Source organism: Pleurodeles waltl, chromosome 9, assembly GCF_031143425.1.
Source record: "Pleurodeles waltl isolate 20211129_DDA chromosome 9, aPleWal1.hap1.20221129, whole genome shotgun sequence".
NCBI classification, from domain to species: Eukaryota; Metazoa; Chordata; class Amphibia; order Caudata; family Salamandridae; genus Pleurodeles; species Pleurodeles waltl.
In genome coordinates, this window is record NC_090448.1 from 779,348,717 (window position 1) to 779,365,297 (window position 16,581).

General features: G+C 41.4%; 1 protein-coding gene and 1 long non-coding RNA gene across 2 annotated transcripts in view; one reads left to right on the forward strand and one right to left on the reverse strand.

The window, feature by feature from the left end:
• The window catches only part of LOC138259964 (uncharacterized), a 70,287-nt gene extending 57,398 nt beyond the window's left edge, over window positions 1–12,889 (forward strand). Inside the window, exon 3 of the long non-coding RNA XR_011198779.1 lies at window positions 8,700–12,889. This is a non-coding gene — a long non-coding RNA (uncharacterized lncRNA). The remainder of the gene's footprint in view (window positions 1–8,699) is intronic.
• Window positions 1–16,581, reverse strand: part of CDCA5 (cell division cycle associated 5) — an 83,993-nt gene that overhangs the window by 49,704 nt on the left and 17,708 nt on the right. The window contains exons 2-3 of the mRNA XM_069207975.1: window positions 16,039–16,109; window positions 13,329–13,385 (exon numbers count right to left, since the gene is read on the reverse strand). Coding sequence (XP_069064076.1) covers window positions 13,329–13,385; window positions 16,039–16,109 — 128 coding nt within the window. The remainder of the gene's footprint in view (window positions 1–13,328; window positions 13,386–16,038; window positions 16,110–16,581) is intronic.

Consider the following 16,581-nt stretch of genomic DNA (forward strand, 5'->3'; position numbering starts at 1 on the left):
ATTGAGGTTTGAGAGGAGAATGAGGAAAGCTGAGAAGACTCTAGCTGAGGCGAGATGGGATAGTGAGCAGAAATTTTGGAGAACTGACACTTCACAGGGAATCAAGTTGTTTCCTGCAATTACACAAGAGAACGAGAGTGAGAATAGAAAAAGTACTCAGAAACAGGATTCATATCCTTCTGATGAAAGAGCAGAAATCCACAGAGTCTAAGAAGTCTTTGACTTGAAATGACGATTCAGACGATGAGTTTATTTTGCAGTTACTGAGAAATCGTCCCCCAGCACATGAGAAGGGTTTAAGTACTGGTGTAGATCCTACCGCTCTGATACCAATTGAATCTACACTGAGCCAGATACAGGTTAGCCAGTGTTCCGAACATTTCTGCGATTCAAATGCCTATGCCACAGATTGACATAACCAGAATTTACCCAGATGTGCCTATTGTAGATACTGCAACAAACTTAGTAGTGCTGACAGGACAAGTTTATCAGAAGCCAGCTCTGATCCGGATAGAGTCCACACTGAATTTAATGTCCCCAATGCAAGCTCAGACAATCCAGAGATACAGCCCCATAACAGGATCTCAGACACAGATGTCGGCATTGATAAGGCAGAATACAGAAGTAATATACCCAAGAGATTAAAATGCCCTATCAAGTCCCGATGCAGTGTCAGTACTGGTTACCATAGGTCCGGTCATACCATTGTTTCCCCATGGAAATAACAGGCGCAGTGAGCAGAAAATCCTGAATCCGAGTGTAGAGAGGGAGAGATTCAATGAAAATGCAAGAATGGTGACAGCTATGAGACCGTCATTTGATGGAAAAGGTCAGTTAATTGATTTGGGTTCTTTTAGAACTCCTCCAACTAATCAGTGGAGCTTCTATATGGGTTTCAATCCAAGCACAATGACACCAGAGTCCCTGAGCCTAACGTTACAGCAAGTGCCCAGTGTAAGCAATAACAACATCTCATTACAAGGTTTGAACGCTCAGCAGTTAACTGAATGGTTAGAGAAGTTGAGTAGCACCCAAGGTGATTCCAGTAGAGGAAGTGCCCTGAAGTTAACCAGGATAAGACTAGAAGCAGAGGGTTAGACAGAATTGACTCATACAGAGAAGATGAGTTACGTTACGCGTGCAAATGGACCAGCAACAAAGCAGGAATACTACATCAGAAATTAGCAGATTTGGCAGGCAAATAGGACGTAGAAATTGAGAAAAACAAGCACTTTAAGAGGAGTTACCAATTAGAATTTGACTCAAAGGACTTTGAGAATATGAGAATACTGGGAATGAAAATTCACATTAGAGAACTAGTTCAGAGCATTCAAACATGGGGAGCATTAGACAAGTGGGAAGGCAGACGGGTGAAGAAAAGAGACAAGAGGAAAAGAGATTCTGGGAATCTTACTGTTAATGTGCAGCAAGTTGAAGACCCTGTGAAAATATGACCAATGAGAGAAATTCCGGGAGGGAATTTTGTCCATGTCCTTTGGAGCAGAAGTGACATATTGTCATTTACTAATGATTATCCCAGGTTGAGACAGAAGCCAGTGGAAAGGTACCAGAAAACAGATAGGTTTGTGAAACTCGCAAAATGGCTGTGGGAGGACTTGTATACGATGTTAGAAATAGTAGTTCAAGCAGATTTGTGGATGGAATGCAAGAGGAGTGTAGACTGGCCAACAAGAGAACCTCAGAGCGATCCAACCACAGGTGCACCATCTGCTGACGTAATGAAATATTACTATAAGGTGATTGAATTTTTAAAACTAGAATTTCGCCCAAGAATATCAATTGGCAGAGAATAGACAGGACAGCTCAGGAAGGAAAGAGTCAATACATGCGTACTATGAGAGATTGTTGCAGGCATTCAAACATTACATTAGCACAGAAACAAATGAGCCAAAGGACGTGATTCATTTTGTGTTCAGATTTGTTGAAGGATTGAGACCTGAAATTAGCCAGATGATTAAGAGTCATTTGATTTGTGGGCAAGAGAAGCTGATTGACAAAGTATTGCAGTATGCAAAGTACTGTAGTGACGAGACTGAGTTGAAGCAGAGAAAGTTGAAGGAAAAGGCAATGGTGATGAAGACTAAAGCGGCACAATCATGAATGCAGGGAAATTTTCCGCAGCAGTAGAAGGAAACATGTAGTTGCAGAATCAGGCGAAAGGTATAGGTCGTGGTGGAATTGGAAATGTGCACCGTGGTCCTGATCGGAGTACAGTTGTTGTTCAGGAGGGTGTGCAAGGAATGAAGAGATTGTTACCATGTCATGTTTGCGGAGGCCTCGGACATTGGAAACAGGAGTGTCCGATGTTGGGTCAAGAAGGTGTTATTCAGCAAAAAAATCAATTTAAAAAAAAATCAATTCTTTCCCAAATATGAGAGGACCAAGAATGAGAGGTCAAAATCTAAATTTCAAAAATAATGTGAACCCGATACAAAGTTTTCAATCCATGCAACAAGTACAAATGGCACTTTTGCAGATGCCCCAGTCACAACAAATGTAACCTCGAGCGCAAATAGTACCTAGGCAACAAATTCAAATACTTCAAGCTGGCTGAAGCAGCAGCAGGTGATGCTTCCTCAGCAAGTCACAGGTCCCAGGTTTAATCAGAGTAATAGCACAATATACCAATATCCACTACACAGGGAGGATGAAGCGAATGATGATTGGGTGATTAAGAGTTCAGATGAGGAGGAATGAGTGTTAGCAGCTTTGTTAGAAGTAGATTAGAAGGGTCCATACGTGAAGGGAAAAGTGATGGGTTACAAAGTCTCATATTTAGTTAACACAGGAGCTTCACGCTCTAGAGTGAGAACTGCAGAAGTTCCAAACTTGCCACTTTCACGGAAAACAGTGCAGATTGTAGGAGTTGCCAATCAGTATTTGACAAATCCGATCACAGAACCGGTTCAGGTTAAAACTGGGAATTTTAAAGGATTACACAAATTCATAGTCTGACTCAAGTCCAGTATCCTCACAAGGGAGAGACTTGCTATGCAAAACATGATGTTCGATTACTTGCTCGAACGATGGAACTGCCATTCAGACAGTGATATTGAAGATGACTTGCCTGCTGAAACAGATTGTGATACAGTGAATGAGTTTTTTTTCCAGTATTTACAATACAAGATCATCCTTTTGATTTACAGGGAACAGTTAAAGTTAAAGTGTGGCATTTTACAGGAAAAGTCATTGGCCTAATCAAAGGAATTGAGCCAGTTAAGGTCCCAGCCAAGCCAAATGCGATATTCCCCAGAGACCTCAATACCACATGACACAGGACACAATTGAGAGGATTGCTCCCATAATTGCAGAATTCGTAAACCAAGGTGTTTTAAAAGAAGTGCTGAGCAGCCCACGTAATTCACCGATAATGGGATGGGAAAGCAATGTGGGAAATTCTGGATTTGAGGAAAGTGAATAATATTGTGATTAATTGTTGTCCAATAGTGCCAAATCCAGTAGTGATAGGGTTTCAGATCCCATGCGATGCTGAATGGTTCACCGTAGTCGACTTGTCTCAAGCATTCTTTTCTGTACCTCTTCATGAGGATAGACAATTTCTCTTCTGTTTCAAATTCTTGTATCGAGTCTACAGTTAGTGCAGGATTCCTCAAGCGCTTTCAGAGTCACCGTCCCTTTTCAGCCAAATCCTGAAAAAGAATCTGGGGTCATTGGAATTGCCTTTCCAATCAACATTAGTCCATTTTATTGAGGATTTGTTGGTTGCGTCCAAGACAAAGGAACAAAGGAAGCATGCAAGTACGATACTATTGCCTTACTGAATCACTTGGGGAAAAAATTGACAAAGTGTCCCCAGCGAAATTACAGTACTGTCAGAAAGAAGTGAAATACTTGGGACACCAAATTGAAAAAGGAGCTAGAAAGATTTCCAGAAAAAGGGTTACAGCCATATTGCAGATGCATCCCCCAGTCACACAGAGAGATGTCAGAATGTTTTTGGGCATGGTGAGATATTGTCGCCAGTGGATTCCCAACTTGTCAATCATTTCAAAGCCTTTGCAGAAGCTGACTCACAAAGAAGTTACTGATCCCTTAATGTTAAATCAAGCTGGTATGAAAGCCCTTACTAAATTGAGAGAGTTTGTGCAAAGCACCGGCTTTGGAAATGCCTGACTTCACAAAACTCTTCATGTTGGTTTGCCATGAGCGTGATGCATGTTCTTTGTCTGTTTTGACACAAGTCCATGGTGGTGTAAACTACCCAGTGGCATATCTGTCAGCTACTTTGGACCCCGTTGCAGCAACTTTACCTGGCTGTCTACAGACAGTAGCCATAGTTGGATTGAACCTCACTCGGAGTGAGAGCATTGTGATGAGATATCCTTTAACTGTAATGGTCCCTCACTCCACTGACGTTTTGCTTGCCCGAACAAAGACAACACATGACGAACGTCAGGTTGACGCGCAATGAAACTGTTATCCTGGGTTGTCCCAATGTAACACTGAAAAGGTGAGCAGTGTTTAACCCAGCAACTTTGCTTACAAAAGAAAATATTGAAGTTGACAAGTTGAAAATAACTGTCTGGAGGTTACCGATTTGTACACAAAACCAAGACCTGACATTAAAGATACCCGACTGGAAGAAAACAACCAAGTTGTTTTTGTTGATGGTTCCTGTTTAAGAGATAATATGCTGTGTGCACAATATCTGGTATACTCTAAGCTTCATGGCTTCGAGGAGTGTATTCTGTACAAGTGGCTGAATTGGTAGACCCGATGACAGCATGCCATGTTTCTGCACAGCTTAAAGTTACCATATATACTGACAGCCAGTATGGATTTGGAATAGCCCATGATTTTGGCCAGCTATGGTGAGAGACCTGACCTCTTCTGGTTCACCAGTAAGAAATGGTGAAAGAATACATGGTTTGTTACAAGCTTTACAAATGCCAGAAAACATTGCTGTGGTGAAATGCAGTGCACACCTGAAATCAAAAGATTTTGTGTCAATGGGAAATAGATATGCAGATCAAGGTGCAAGGTTTTACGCATTGAACTGTATAACATTCAAAGGTAAACGGAATTGTTACCTAAGCAAGAAAATTGTACCAATTATGCTTTGCATCTAATTGACACTTGGGAAAACTGAAAGCGCTTCAGGATAATGTTGACAGGGAAGAAAAGAAAAATTGGTTAAAGTTAAAATGTGTTCAGCGTGAGGACGACCTATGGGTGTCCGTGGAGGGACAAGTGGTTTTACCGAACAATTTGACTACTAATGGCTAGATATTATCAGGGTCAAGCACATGTTGGAAGAGATGCCATGATTTGCACGTTTAAGCAATTTTGATTCAATACAAAGTTTAGACAGGTTGCCAAAACAGTTTGCCATCATTACGTCATCTGTCAGCAGATGAACTTGAGTAAAGGGACTGTGGTCACTATGAGCCACATTGCAAGAGGGGGAGGTCCATTTAGCAGAATGCAGATGGATTTTATTGAGATGCCCGTGTGTGGAGGATTGAGATATGTGTTGCGATTGTATCTTTAGTCATTGGATTGAAGCTCACCCCACACAAAGAAATGTCAACCTAACAGTAGCAAAATTACTGCATAGACAACTGATACCTCGTTTTAGTTTTCCCTTCTCTTTATAATAAGCTAGGGGAAGTCACTTCAACAATGAAGTAATTAAATTGCTATGATCAGCTTTAAAACTTGAGCCGAAGTCGCATAGTAGTTACCGCCCTGACGCCTCAGGACTTGTTGAGCAAATGAATGGTACCTTGAAGTCAAGAATTGGGAAAATGTGTACATCCGTGTGTAAGGAAATGCCTCCTTGGCATGGTTGCCCCCTGACTTTTTGCCTTTGCTGATGCTATGTTTACAATTGAAAGTGTGCTGAGGCCTGCTAACCAGGCCCCAGCACCAGTGTTCTTTCCCTAACCTGTACTTTTGTATCCACAATTGGCAGACCCTGGCATCCAGATAAGTCCCTTGTAACTGGTACTTCTAGTACCAAGGGCCCTGATGCCAAGGAAGGTCTCTAAGGGCTGCAGCATGTCTTATGCCACCCTGGAGACCTCTCACTCAGCACAGACACACTGCTTACCAGCTTGTGTGTGCTAGTGAGAACAAAACGAGTAAGTCGACATGGCACTCCCCTCAGGGTGCCATGCCAGCCTCTCACTGCCTATGCAAGTATAGGTCAGTCACCCCTCTAGCAGGCCTTACAGCCCTAAGGCAGGGTGCACTATACCATAGGTGAGGGTACCAGTGCATGAGCATGGTACCCCTACAGTGTCTAAACAAAACCTTAGACATTGTAAGTGCAGGGTAGCCATAAGAGTATATGGTCTGGGAGTTTGTCAAACACGAACTCCACAGCACCATAATGGCTACACTGAAAACTGGGAAGTTTGGTATCAAACTTCTCAGCACAATAAATGCACACTGATGCCAGTGTACATTTTATTGCAAAATACACCCCAGAGGGCACCTTAGAGGTGCCCCCTGAAACTTAACCGACTGTCTGTGTAGGCTGACTAGTTCCAGCAGCCTGCCACACTAGAGACATGTTGCTGGCCCCATGGGGAGAGTGCCTTTGTCACTCTGAGGCCAGTAACAAAGCCTGCACTGGGTGGAGATGCTAACACCTCCCCCAGGCAGGAGCTGTAACACCTGGCGGTGAGCCTCAAAGGCTCACCCCTTTGTCACAGCACCGCAGGACACTCCAGCTAGTGGAGTTGCCCGCCCCCTCCGGCCCCGGCCCCCACTTTTGGCGGCAAGGCCGGAGAAAATAATGAGAATAACAAGGAGGAGTCACTGGCCAGTCAGGACAGCCCCTAAGGTGTCCTGAGCTGAGGTGACTAACTTTTAGAAATCCTCCATCTTGCAGATGGAGGATTCCCCCAATAGGATTAGGGATGTGACCCCCTCCCCTTGGGAGGAGGCACAAAGAGGGTGTACCCACCCTCAGGGCTAGTAGCCATTGGCTACTAACCCCCCAGACCTAAACACGCCCTTAAATTTAGTATTTAAGGGCTTCCCTGAACCTAAGATTTTAGATTCCTGCAACAACAACAAGAAAGACTGCCTAGCTGAAAACCCCTGCAGAGGAAGACCAGAAGACAACAACTGCCTTGGCTCCAGAAACTCACCGGCCTGTCTCCTGCCTTCCAAGGAACTCTGCTCCAGCGACGCCTTCCAAAGGGACCAGCGACCTCTGAATCCTCTGAGGACTGCCCTGCTTCGACGACGACAAGAAACTCCCGAGGACAGCTGACCTGCTCCAAAAAGACTGCAACTTTATCCAAAGGAGCAGCTTTAAAGAACCCTGCAATCTCCCCGCAAGAAGCGTGAGACTTGCAACACTGCACCCGGCGACCCCGAATCGGCTGGTGGAGAACCAACACCTCAGGGAGGACCCCAGGACTACTCTACGACTGAGTACCAAAACCTGTCCCCCCTGAGCCCCCACAGCGCCGCCTGCAGAGGGAATCCCGAGGCTTCCCCTGACCGCGACTCTCTGAAACCTAAGTCCCGACGCCTGGAAAAGACCCTGCACCCGCAGCCCCCAGGACCTGAAGGACCGGACTTTCACTGCAGAAGTGACCCCCAGGAGTCCCTCTCCCTTGCCCAAGTGGAGGTTTCCCCGAGGAAGCCCCCCCTTGCCTGCAGCGCTGAAGAGATCCCTTGATCTCTCATTGACTTCCATTGCGAACCCGACGCTTGTTCTAACACTGCACCCGGCCGCCCCCGCGCCGCTGAGGGTGAAATTTCTGTGTGGGCTTGTGTCCCCCCCGGTGCCCTACAAAACCCCCCTGGTCTGCCCTCCGAAGACGCGGGTACTTACCTGCTGGCAGACCGGAACCGGGGCACCCCCTTCTCTCCATTGAAGCCTATGCGTTTTGGGCACCACGTTGAACTCTGCACCTGACCAGCCCTGAGCTGCTGGTGTGGTAACTTTGGGGTTGCTCTGAACCCCCAACGGTGGGCTACCTTGGACCAAGAACTGAACCCTGTAAGTGTCGTACTTACCTGGTAAAACTAACAAAAACTTACCTCCCCCAGGAACTGTGAAAATTGCACTGTGTCCACTTTTAAAATAGCTATTTGTGAATAACTTGAAAAGTATACATGCAATTGAAATGATTCAAAGTTCCTAATGTACTTACCTGCAATACCTTTCAAACAAGATATTACATGTTAAATTTGAACCTGTGGTTCTTAAAATAAACTAAGAAAATATATTTTTCTATAACAAAACCCATTGACTGGATTTGTCTCTGAGTGTGTGTACCTCATTTATTGTCTATGTGTACGTACAACAAATGCTTAACACTACTCCTTGGATAAGCCTACTGCTCGACCACACTACCACAAAATAGAGCATTAGTATTATCTCTTTTTACCACTATTTTACCTCTAAGGGGAACCCTTGGACTCTGTGCATGCTATTCCTTACTTTGAAATAGCACATACAGAGCCAACTTCCTACACCGTGAATCTGAAATGGCCAGATGCACTATCGTTCGTTCTGATGAGTATGAGAAACACACCTGACATGAAAACTGAACTGTCACCGCATGAGGTCCTCATGGGCAAAGCAATGAGATTGCCAGCGGTTCCTGCCAGTGCTCTTGTGAACATAACAGATGATATAGTGTTTGACTACTGCAAAGGTCTGGCTGATGTGGTTTACTCTCTCTCATCAGGTGGGAGCCACCACACTGCAACTGTCTCAAGATCAAAGGAACAACCTGAGTGGGAGAGTGGGTTGCGATCAGAAAAAACGTGAGGAAGACATGCTTGGAACCCCGGTGGAAAGGCCCATACCAAGTAGTACTGGTTACTATTACAGCTGTGAAGTGCACCGGCGTTCCGAACTGAGTTCATGCAGGCCATACTCGGAAAGTACCTTGTCGTTTGAACAATGAAGAGTTGTTGAGAGTACCAACAACTTCCAGACCAACTACAGAATCGGAGAGGGGAGCAGGAGAATCAGAGACTGAATCTGAGCAAACCGAAAGCGGTTCAAACAGTCCTGTGAGAGAGGAAGTACAAGAAATACAGAAGGGTGACAGTGAACCAACCTCAACTGAGGTAGCAGGAGAGTCTAGTCAGGGAAGGGCTCTCCCAGAAGCAGACAGTCCTGAAAGACCCACAGAGCAAACAGACCCTCAGGGTAAGGAGTTGAGGCTGATCAAACCCAGAACAATCCGACTCCTCCTGAACCAGTCGCAGGTACATCAAGAGAAATCCTGCAGGACAGAGAGAAGTTACTAGTCCAACACTGAAAAGAGCATTGACAAATGCTCCACTGAAAGGAGATAAGTGGAAGAAATCGCAAGTCCAAGAGATAGGAAGCAATTACAGTGACAACAAATCAAAGAAGAAATAGACAACAAGAAAAGAAGATTTGAGTGACGGAGAGTTAAATGGAAATCGAAGATTGAAAAGAAAGCGAATTGCAGATCGAAGATACGCAGGTCCTGAAAGGGCGTATGCAACGGCAAGTGAATTTTTGTCCTTTTGTTTTGATCAAGAAATACCAGGTCAATATTTTGGCACGTGAAGAACAATGAACTGAACTTTGTAAAGCTGTGAAATTAAGAAAAGAGTCTAGGGAAAAGAGACAACTTAGAGATAACCGAAAGACATTTTGAAATAACCTGATTTGACAAGCTGCTAGACCGAGTTTGACCAATTGCCGATTTTGACAAGCTACATATTTTTAAAGAAAGGGTCCTGGAAGAAAGTTAGAGTTGTAAATAACCGCTAAAGACAATTGGAGGCTTTTTGCTGCATAGCTATAATTTTTCTCTTTTACTTTCTGATTCTTTACAGATTATGAATAACCAAAATCAGCAGGTTAGGAACAATAGGTGCTGTAATTACATAGGTATTGGTTTGGCGATTATATGCATGCATGATAGGGTGTTTGGTATTGATTGTGAGTATGACTGTTTACCAAGATTGTGGCAAACCATACCGCTGCTTTAGAAACAACTACTACACTTACAAAATTAGATAAGTTTAGGTTAGATGAGAAATACTTGCACATAGATACTAACCAAGGAGATCTTTCTTCTAATGTTTTTTATCGCCTATTGCATGAATATGTTGAGACGATGAATGCGAAGGAATGTTGTGTGAATGCAGATTCCATCATCAGTAGAGGAAGGTATTACTTACCATAGTTTGCCTCTTACGTATGGAATAAGCTGTAATCTCTTACTAACAAGACTCTATAACCAGGAATGCATTCAGTATTTCTACTCACACCAGGACGTAGTGTTTTCGTTTGTTCCTATAATTAAGTACCTGAGTAGAGTAGCTAAGGAAAATAATAGAGAGTTAGTGAGAGAATTCTTTGAACCTACATTGACATATAGCACAGCTTACGCGCACAGAAACAACCTCACATACTTGCTGACACCTACAGAAAAGAGTTTCTTAGTTCAGACTGATAGTAGAAAAGCACAAAAGGAGAGGTTAGAGAAAGGTTCAGAGAAAAGGACATTTAGAAATAATCATGCATTTAGCGAAATAAAGATGCAAGGAAAATTTGCTTTAGGTGAATAATACGTAGGGAAACTTTGTGTATATAGGCCTAAATCTAAAACTGACTCATTGTTTGTGGGAACGAGTGAATGTAGACACGTTTCTGTTTCAGAATAAATGGACTTTCATGTCAAATGGACCAGTCACAGCAATTCCTTGAGTTTGTTACATCTGTGGATCAAATGCCTATTATAGCCTTCCAAGAGGATGGTATGGCACATGTTACCTAGGGATAGTTTTCCCAAAGATTTTTCAGCTTTAGAACCTGAATAAAGTACCTAAAATGACTGAATTGCATCATGATAGACAAAAGCGAAAATCTTATTCTGGCACAGTGGGAGATATTTTTGAGAGCAAGGATTCCTTCAGTGGGAGTCATTTTGAATTCAGTGAAAATATAAAAGTTGTGGATAACATGCTGACAAAGTTTTCAGGAGCCATGATCCTAATGGATACAGACATGGCTGTGGTAAGATCTAGGAGTTCAAAACCGCCTTGAGTTAGACATCCTTTTAGCAAAGGAGGACGGAGTTTGTAAAATGCTGAAAACGCAACATTGTTGCACGTTTATACCTAATAATAGTAAAGAAATTAGAGGCTTAATTAATCTAACTAATGAAAGCACTAGTTTGGATGAGCTGAAAGAACCTGGAGTTGGGGAAAAGATTGGCAAGGGTTTTGTTTCTGTGGGAAATTGGCTTGGCAACATTTGGAAAGGAATAATTCTGAAAATAATACAGATAATATTGATTATTGTGATTTGCATAATTAGAACATGGGGAATTTATAAATTGTGTCATGTGATTAAAATTAAGAAATTGAAAAAGGATCAGAGGAGGGAAGAAATTAAAATGGAAAAGTTCTTCAAGGAAAAATCGAAATGGGGTAGAAGAAATAAAAGTTATAGGGAATGTAAATTTTAGGTGAACAAAAATGTGTGTGAAATGATATAAAGTTTGATGACATTTAATCATTAGAGGAGGGATTGTTAACGCTGAATTTATTACTGATTTTTATGTTTTAAGGGTTAAGAATTTGCATAGAATTAGGCCAACAGAGAAAATAAAGTGCGACTTGGAAAATGTGCCCACTTGAGTGGCCGTCAAAAACCCAATGCTTTTAGAGAATGCATATTCATTATTATTCAAAGTGCATGTGTAGAGAAGATTTCATTAGTATGTTACATTAATGATTTCATGTTATGTATTAGCTTATTAATCGTAGGCCTTAAGTTAACGAGGTTTGGGCCTACTCATATTAAGCTGCAATGTGTGAATAAAATTTGTGGGAATTCATGTCCAGAGAAATACTGATTTATTGTTCACACTGTGTTGACCAAACGTTTAGCAGATGTCTAACTTTCGCTTGAGAACTGCTTTGCTAAAATGTCTTGTCCTAGAAGTTGCAACTTTGTAGTTTTTGATGCGTGAGACAGCGATGTTCCCATGCACTGACTGGTGTACTGATTGTTACAAGAAAGTTACCTGACGAGTCGGACGATGGAACAGGAGAACAGGAGCCAATCAGACATGTGAAAGATAGTTTCGTTATATTTTAGATTTGGGGTTTAATTTCCATTGGATTGACTGTAAATGTACGATTTCCTGACCAATGGCAACATGGGAATTTCTTTAGGAGACTGTAACTTAGCCCGAATGCACAGAGGAGAAGGGCACCTTTTCTATTTTGATTTTCCCCGTAGTTTGAAGAACTGAGCAGTTCCTGATGACTTTATTTGTAAACTTTTACTTTAAAGCTAAATTGTTAATGGTCAATGCTGTTCTTAAGAGATTGCTTCATAAATAGTTTAGTTTGCTTAAAGACTGCTGTGTCTTAGCCATTCCTTTCCATTGCCCTTTTGCTGGAGTTGACCAGATGGATGTCCAACTGACAAAGAGAATCGCAGCTTGTCGATCCATACTGAGGAGAGGTATAGCAAAATGCTATTGTCTTGGTTGTAGATTTTAATCTTTGTTTCCAAGTACCATCCGCTATTTTGTTAGAGCCAGAGTTAGATGCTCTTCCAAATTAACTTGGACTAAAACGGTTTTGCATGAAGTCCAAACATGCTATTCTAATCAGGTTAGTTCAGGAGATCCAGAAGTGTTAATAAAATTGTGAATAATAAAAAGCGGATATCGTTACTTTGCTGAATCTAGATATATGCCATTTCTATTGTGCAGTTATTCTTGCTATTAATCTGTACTGTGATTCTTGAAAGCCTAATAGTCAATGCTTTAGCTAAATTGAGATTCTTTACGAGATTTGGTCAACCAGTGTTGTTTATATATGTTTATCATTTGGTGTTGAGACTAATTTACATGATATTGGCATTGTTAATCTAAGGAAATAAATATTTTAACTTTACTAAAAAGGTGTGGTCATTCATGGCCAAATGGGTCATGGTGTGTGAAGATAATGGATTCCAGATATACGTGATGTTTATTGATAATGATGTTGTAATTGCATTGAATTAAGGGCTTATGGTGGAACCACTCTAAGCATAGTCAAAAGGTCTATCGAACCTCTAACGCGTCCCCTTATAAATTAAACAATAAAAGGACCAAATAAGGACTGACATACTAACAAACTTATCTGTATGATAGTGCCAGGTCATGCAGCTTTGCTTGCCTTCACTAAAGTATGGTTCGGTGGCATCCCCAGGTCATACAGAATTTTGACCTTAGGGAAGTATGGACACCAGGGAAGTAAATACTCATTACACAACTTTTTTATAAAAAAAAAAAAATAGCGAGTCTTAATCCGTATAGCTCACTTACCAGCGTCTTACGAGGAAGTATCTTTTTTACAGTTATGGAACGCTTTACAAACGGAGCCTAAAGAAATGAAATAGTTATGTTGAAAAATTTATTTTTAATGAATCGACGCTGTAGAATAACGTTCTCAGCAAAAATAAGTTGGTGAAAACTTAAGCAAACCACATTTCCCTCTCCCATTGATCACAGTAGGTATTAGAAAAAAAAGTTACATACCTTCTGTAATGCTGGTTCTGATGGATACTGTGTCCTATCCGCGGATCACTCATCACTAAAATAGAGATGGCGCCCCTCACCCCCCAAAAAATTTCACATGCTTTCGCGAAGCACTTTATGCACTAGGGCATTACACAACAGAACAGACAGAATAATACACAAGTACATAACTGATGACATTTGATCTGACTAAATTTATTCGAAGAATTTCCATGCTCAGCAGATGTGAAAAAGGTCATGGGACTATGACGGGAGAGAAAAGGAAATAAGGAATTAACAGAAACACCATACATCAGAACCAGTGTTACTTAAGAGGTGTAAGCTTCTTTCATAATCTAGAGTATTGCCCCTACACATTCTGCATTCATCAAATCTGGATACATGACTGAGAACTCTCAAATTTTAAAGTATGCAATCTCAAACCGGTCTTCAGTCAATGAAGCATCAAGAAGAGTACTGGCAATCGAATAGACTGCTTCAAAAAAAAATTCAGATGCAGCGGAACAAGGAAAGATGGGTTCATTTTTAAAGACATTTCATCCTTGGCTAATACTATGGGTGGCAAATCTATTACCAAAGTGTAAATTGTCTTAAAAGGGGGAGGGGGGGGTGGACACTCCTTCAGCAAAATATTATCTATCACAACAGTGCAAAGTTTTAAAATGGTGGAGCCATCTCCAAGTTGAGGTACCAGAGGCCAATAATGTACTGTACAAGAAGAAACATGCTAACCAACTGTTTTTAATATCTGCAGACCTTCTTTGGAAAGGAATTAAAAAGACAGGTCATCAGTCAAAGAAGCTTAAGCTGGGCAAGATGCTTCAGACTGGACCATGTACTGAACTGTTTTTTCTGGAGAAGAAACACTCCTTGGCCTCTCTAGAGTCACTAGAATTTAAAGCAAACTGCTCAAGCCAGTTAGTGTGAAATTGAATAAAAACAAGATGCAAACCATGGGGCCAATGCTGAGGGAAAAACAATGTTACATGTACCACAGCAACTTTAGTAAGATATATCAGAAGCAAAACGGCAGGCACTGTGGGTTTAGGGTGTTTGCGAAAATCTAGGCACTCATTTATTTAGTGAATTGGTTTTTAAACTAACCCCGAAAGATAAACATCCGACTTACGCTATAAGTGTCCACTTAAAAAATTATTTGAAGCGTGAAATGAAATAAAAAAAGCACGAACAAATATCACATTCGGGGTTTCTCAATACCAAAGCACGCTTCAAGGAACAGATGCTGGCGTCTCTCTCACAAATTCATTGACAGCAAGTCAACCTCAATCTTGTATTTTGTCATTCCTATTAAAATAACACATTAGGGTGCTAATAAATGGTTAAGTACGCTCCTTTCAAAATGTAATAGTGTCTCTACTTTCCCCCTTCACATTAGCAGCTGGAAAGAATGACAGGCAAAGAAAAGTAAAGCATGCACTTCAAAGATTTGAAACACCATAATGTACTGCTTCAAATCCTTGACAAGGCACCAAAATGCCTTACGTAAATGGGCAGCACACTACTCTGTACATTTTTGAACATTCAGTACTTATGCAAACAGAAATAAAATATCCATTCCATACTGGGTGTACAGCATTCAATTAAATTAATTCATCAACAACTCGTACATTGTAATTATCGGTACACTAGTACCCTAAAGGATTAAGCTTTCTCTTAAAGGAACACAGTACAAAAAACATACTTTAAACATGGAATTTTTATTTGCCAACAGTGTGTACATACTTCAAAACAAAAATCAAATACATTTCCTGGCACAGGTTTAATCCCATAATAATATAACTGTGCACTATTTTAGAATTAGGAAAGCGGAGTATTAGGACATTGGCAGCTCTACTAACGAGTGCCCACCATTTAATTCCGCACACTGCCTTAGAAACGTTTGGTAGCATGGCTCTTTGTTCAAATACACCATACAATTGATTCTGGAGTCTGGCCAAGACTGGCATGGTAACAACATTTACTCAGAATCCTACAATTTTGACAAGGTGGCAGGATGGCTCAATTAGCTTAACACTTGCAGCTGACACAGTGACCTGAAGGTCATAAATTCATTTTTTGGAAAGGTAGACTCCAATTTTTACATTTCCGACAGTGGTAAATTGAGTACCATAAAAACGCTAACTGCATTAACTGGTATTAATAGCAATTTTAAAAGTACTTTATAAAAAAGCATTTATTATCACGGTGTCTGTACCCAGAGGACTTAAAGCAAATTTGATGCTGTGACCATTCTTGCCCACTCCCTACAAAGTGCAGCGCCAATGTAGAATGTCCAATACCCAGGAAGAGAACGAAGCAGAGTAGATACATTCGGAAATCATTTTTTCCAAACTTATTAATTTCGGTAAGAACACAGTCAAACACTGCTCTAACTCGTAAAAGAAAAAATACAGAATGGTGTCACCTAAAAATACATATTAGCAGATAATTAACTGATAGATGCCCAGTAACAGCATGAAAAGGGTATTGTACTCACCGGGCTATCAAGGACTCGCTTTTCACTGCCAGATTTGCGTTCAGATCTTCTCTTGAGTGGAGTATCCACACCTAGGAAATAGCACCAAATGCAGTGAGTATATGCAGTCCTCATGTATGCTGCAGTGGCTATAGTTTACAATCAGACCAGCAGATTACAAAAATTTAATACTGTCCAATTTGGGTATGACCCAGTGATAAGATGTCTCATGATGACTACTGGATACAATGTTGATACCGAATCATGTCAAACACTTTGCTTAAAGAACATTTCAACAACCCCTGCTTCCCTAGAGAGAAAAGCACTCCCTGGTTTCCTTCCGGAAAGATTTAAAGTCCATGCTTCCTTGTTACTGTCTTCGGCATTTTATCCAGAGAAGTTTTAGCTTGCACCTAGATAAGGTTCTGACCAAGTCAGTCATGCTTGAACGTTAGAATATTGTTTGGTGATATTTGCTTGCCTATCAGAAACCAATGTGAAGGAACTTACCATATCCTGAACAGCATGGGAAGACCAAATGAAAACTAGGATGAGGCTGACAAA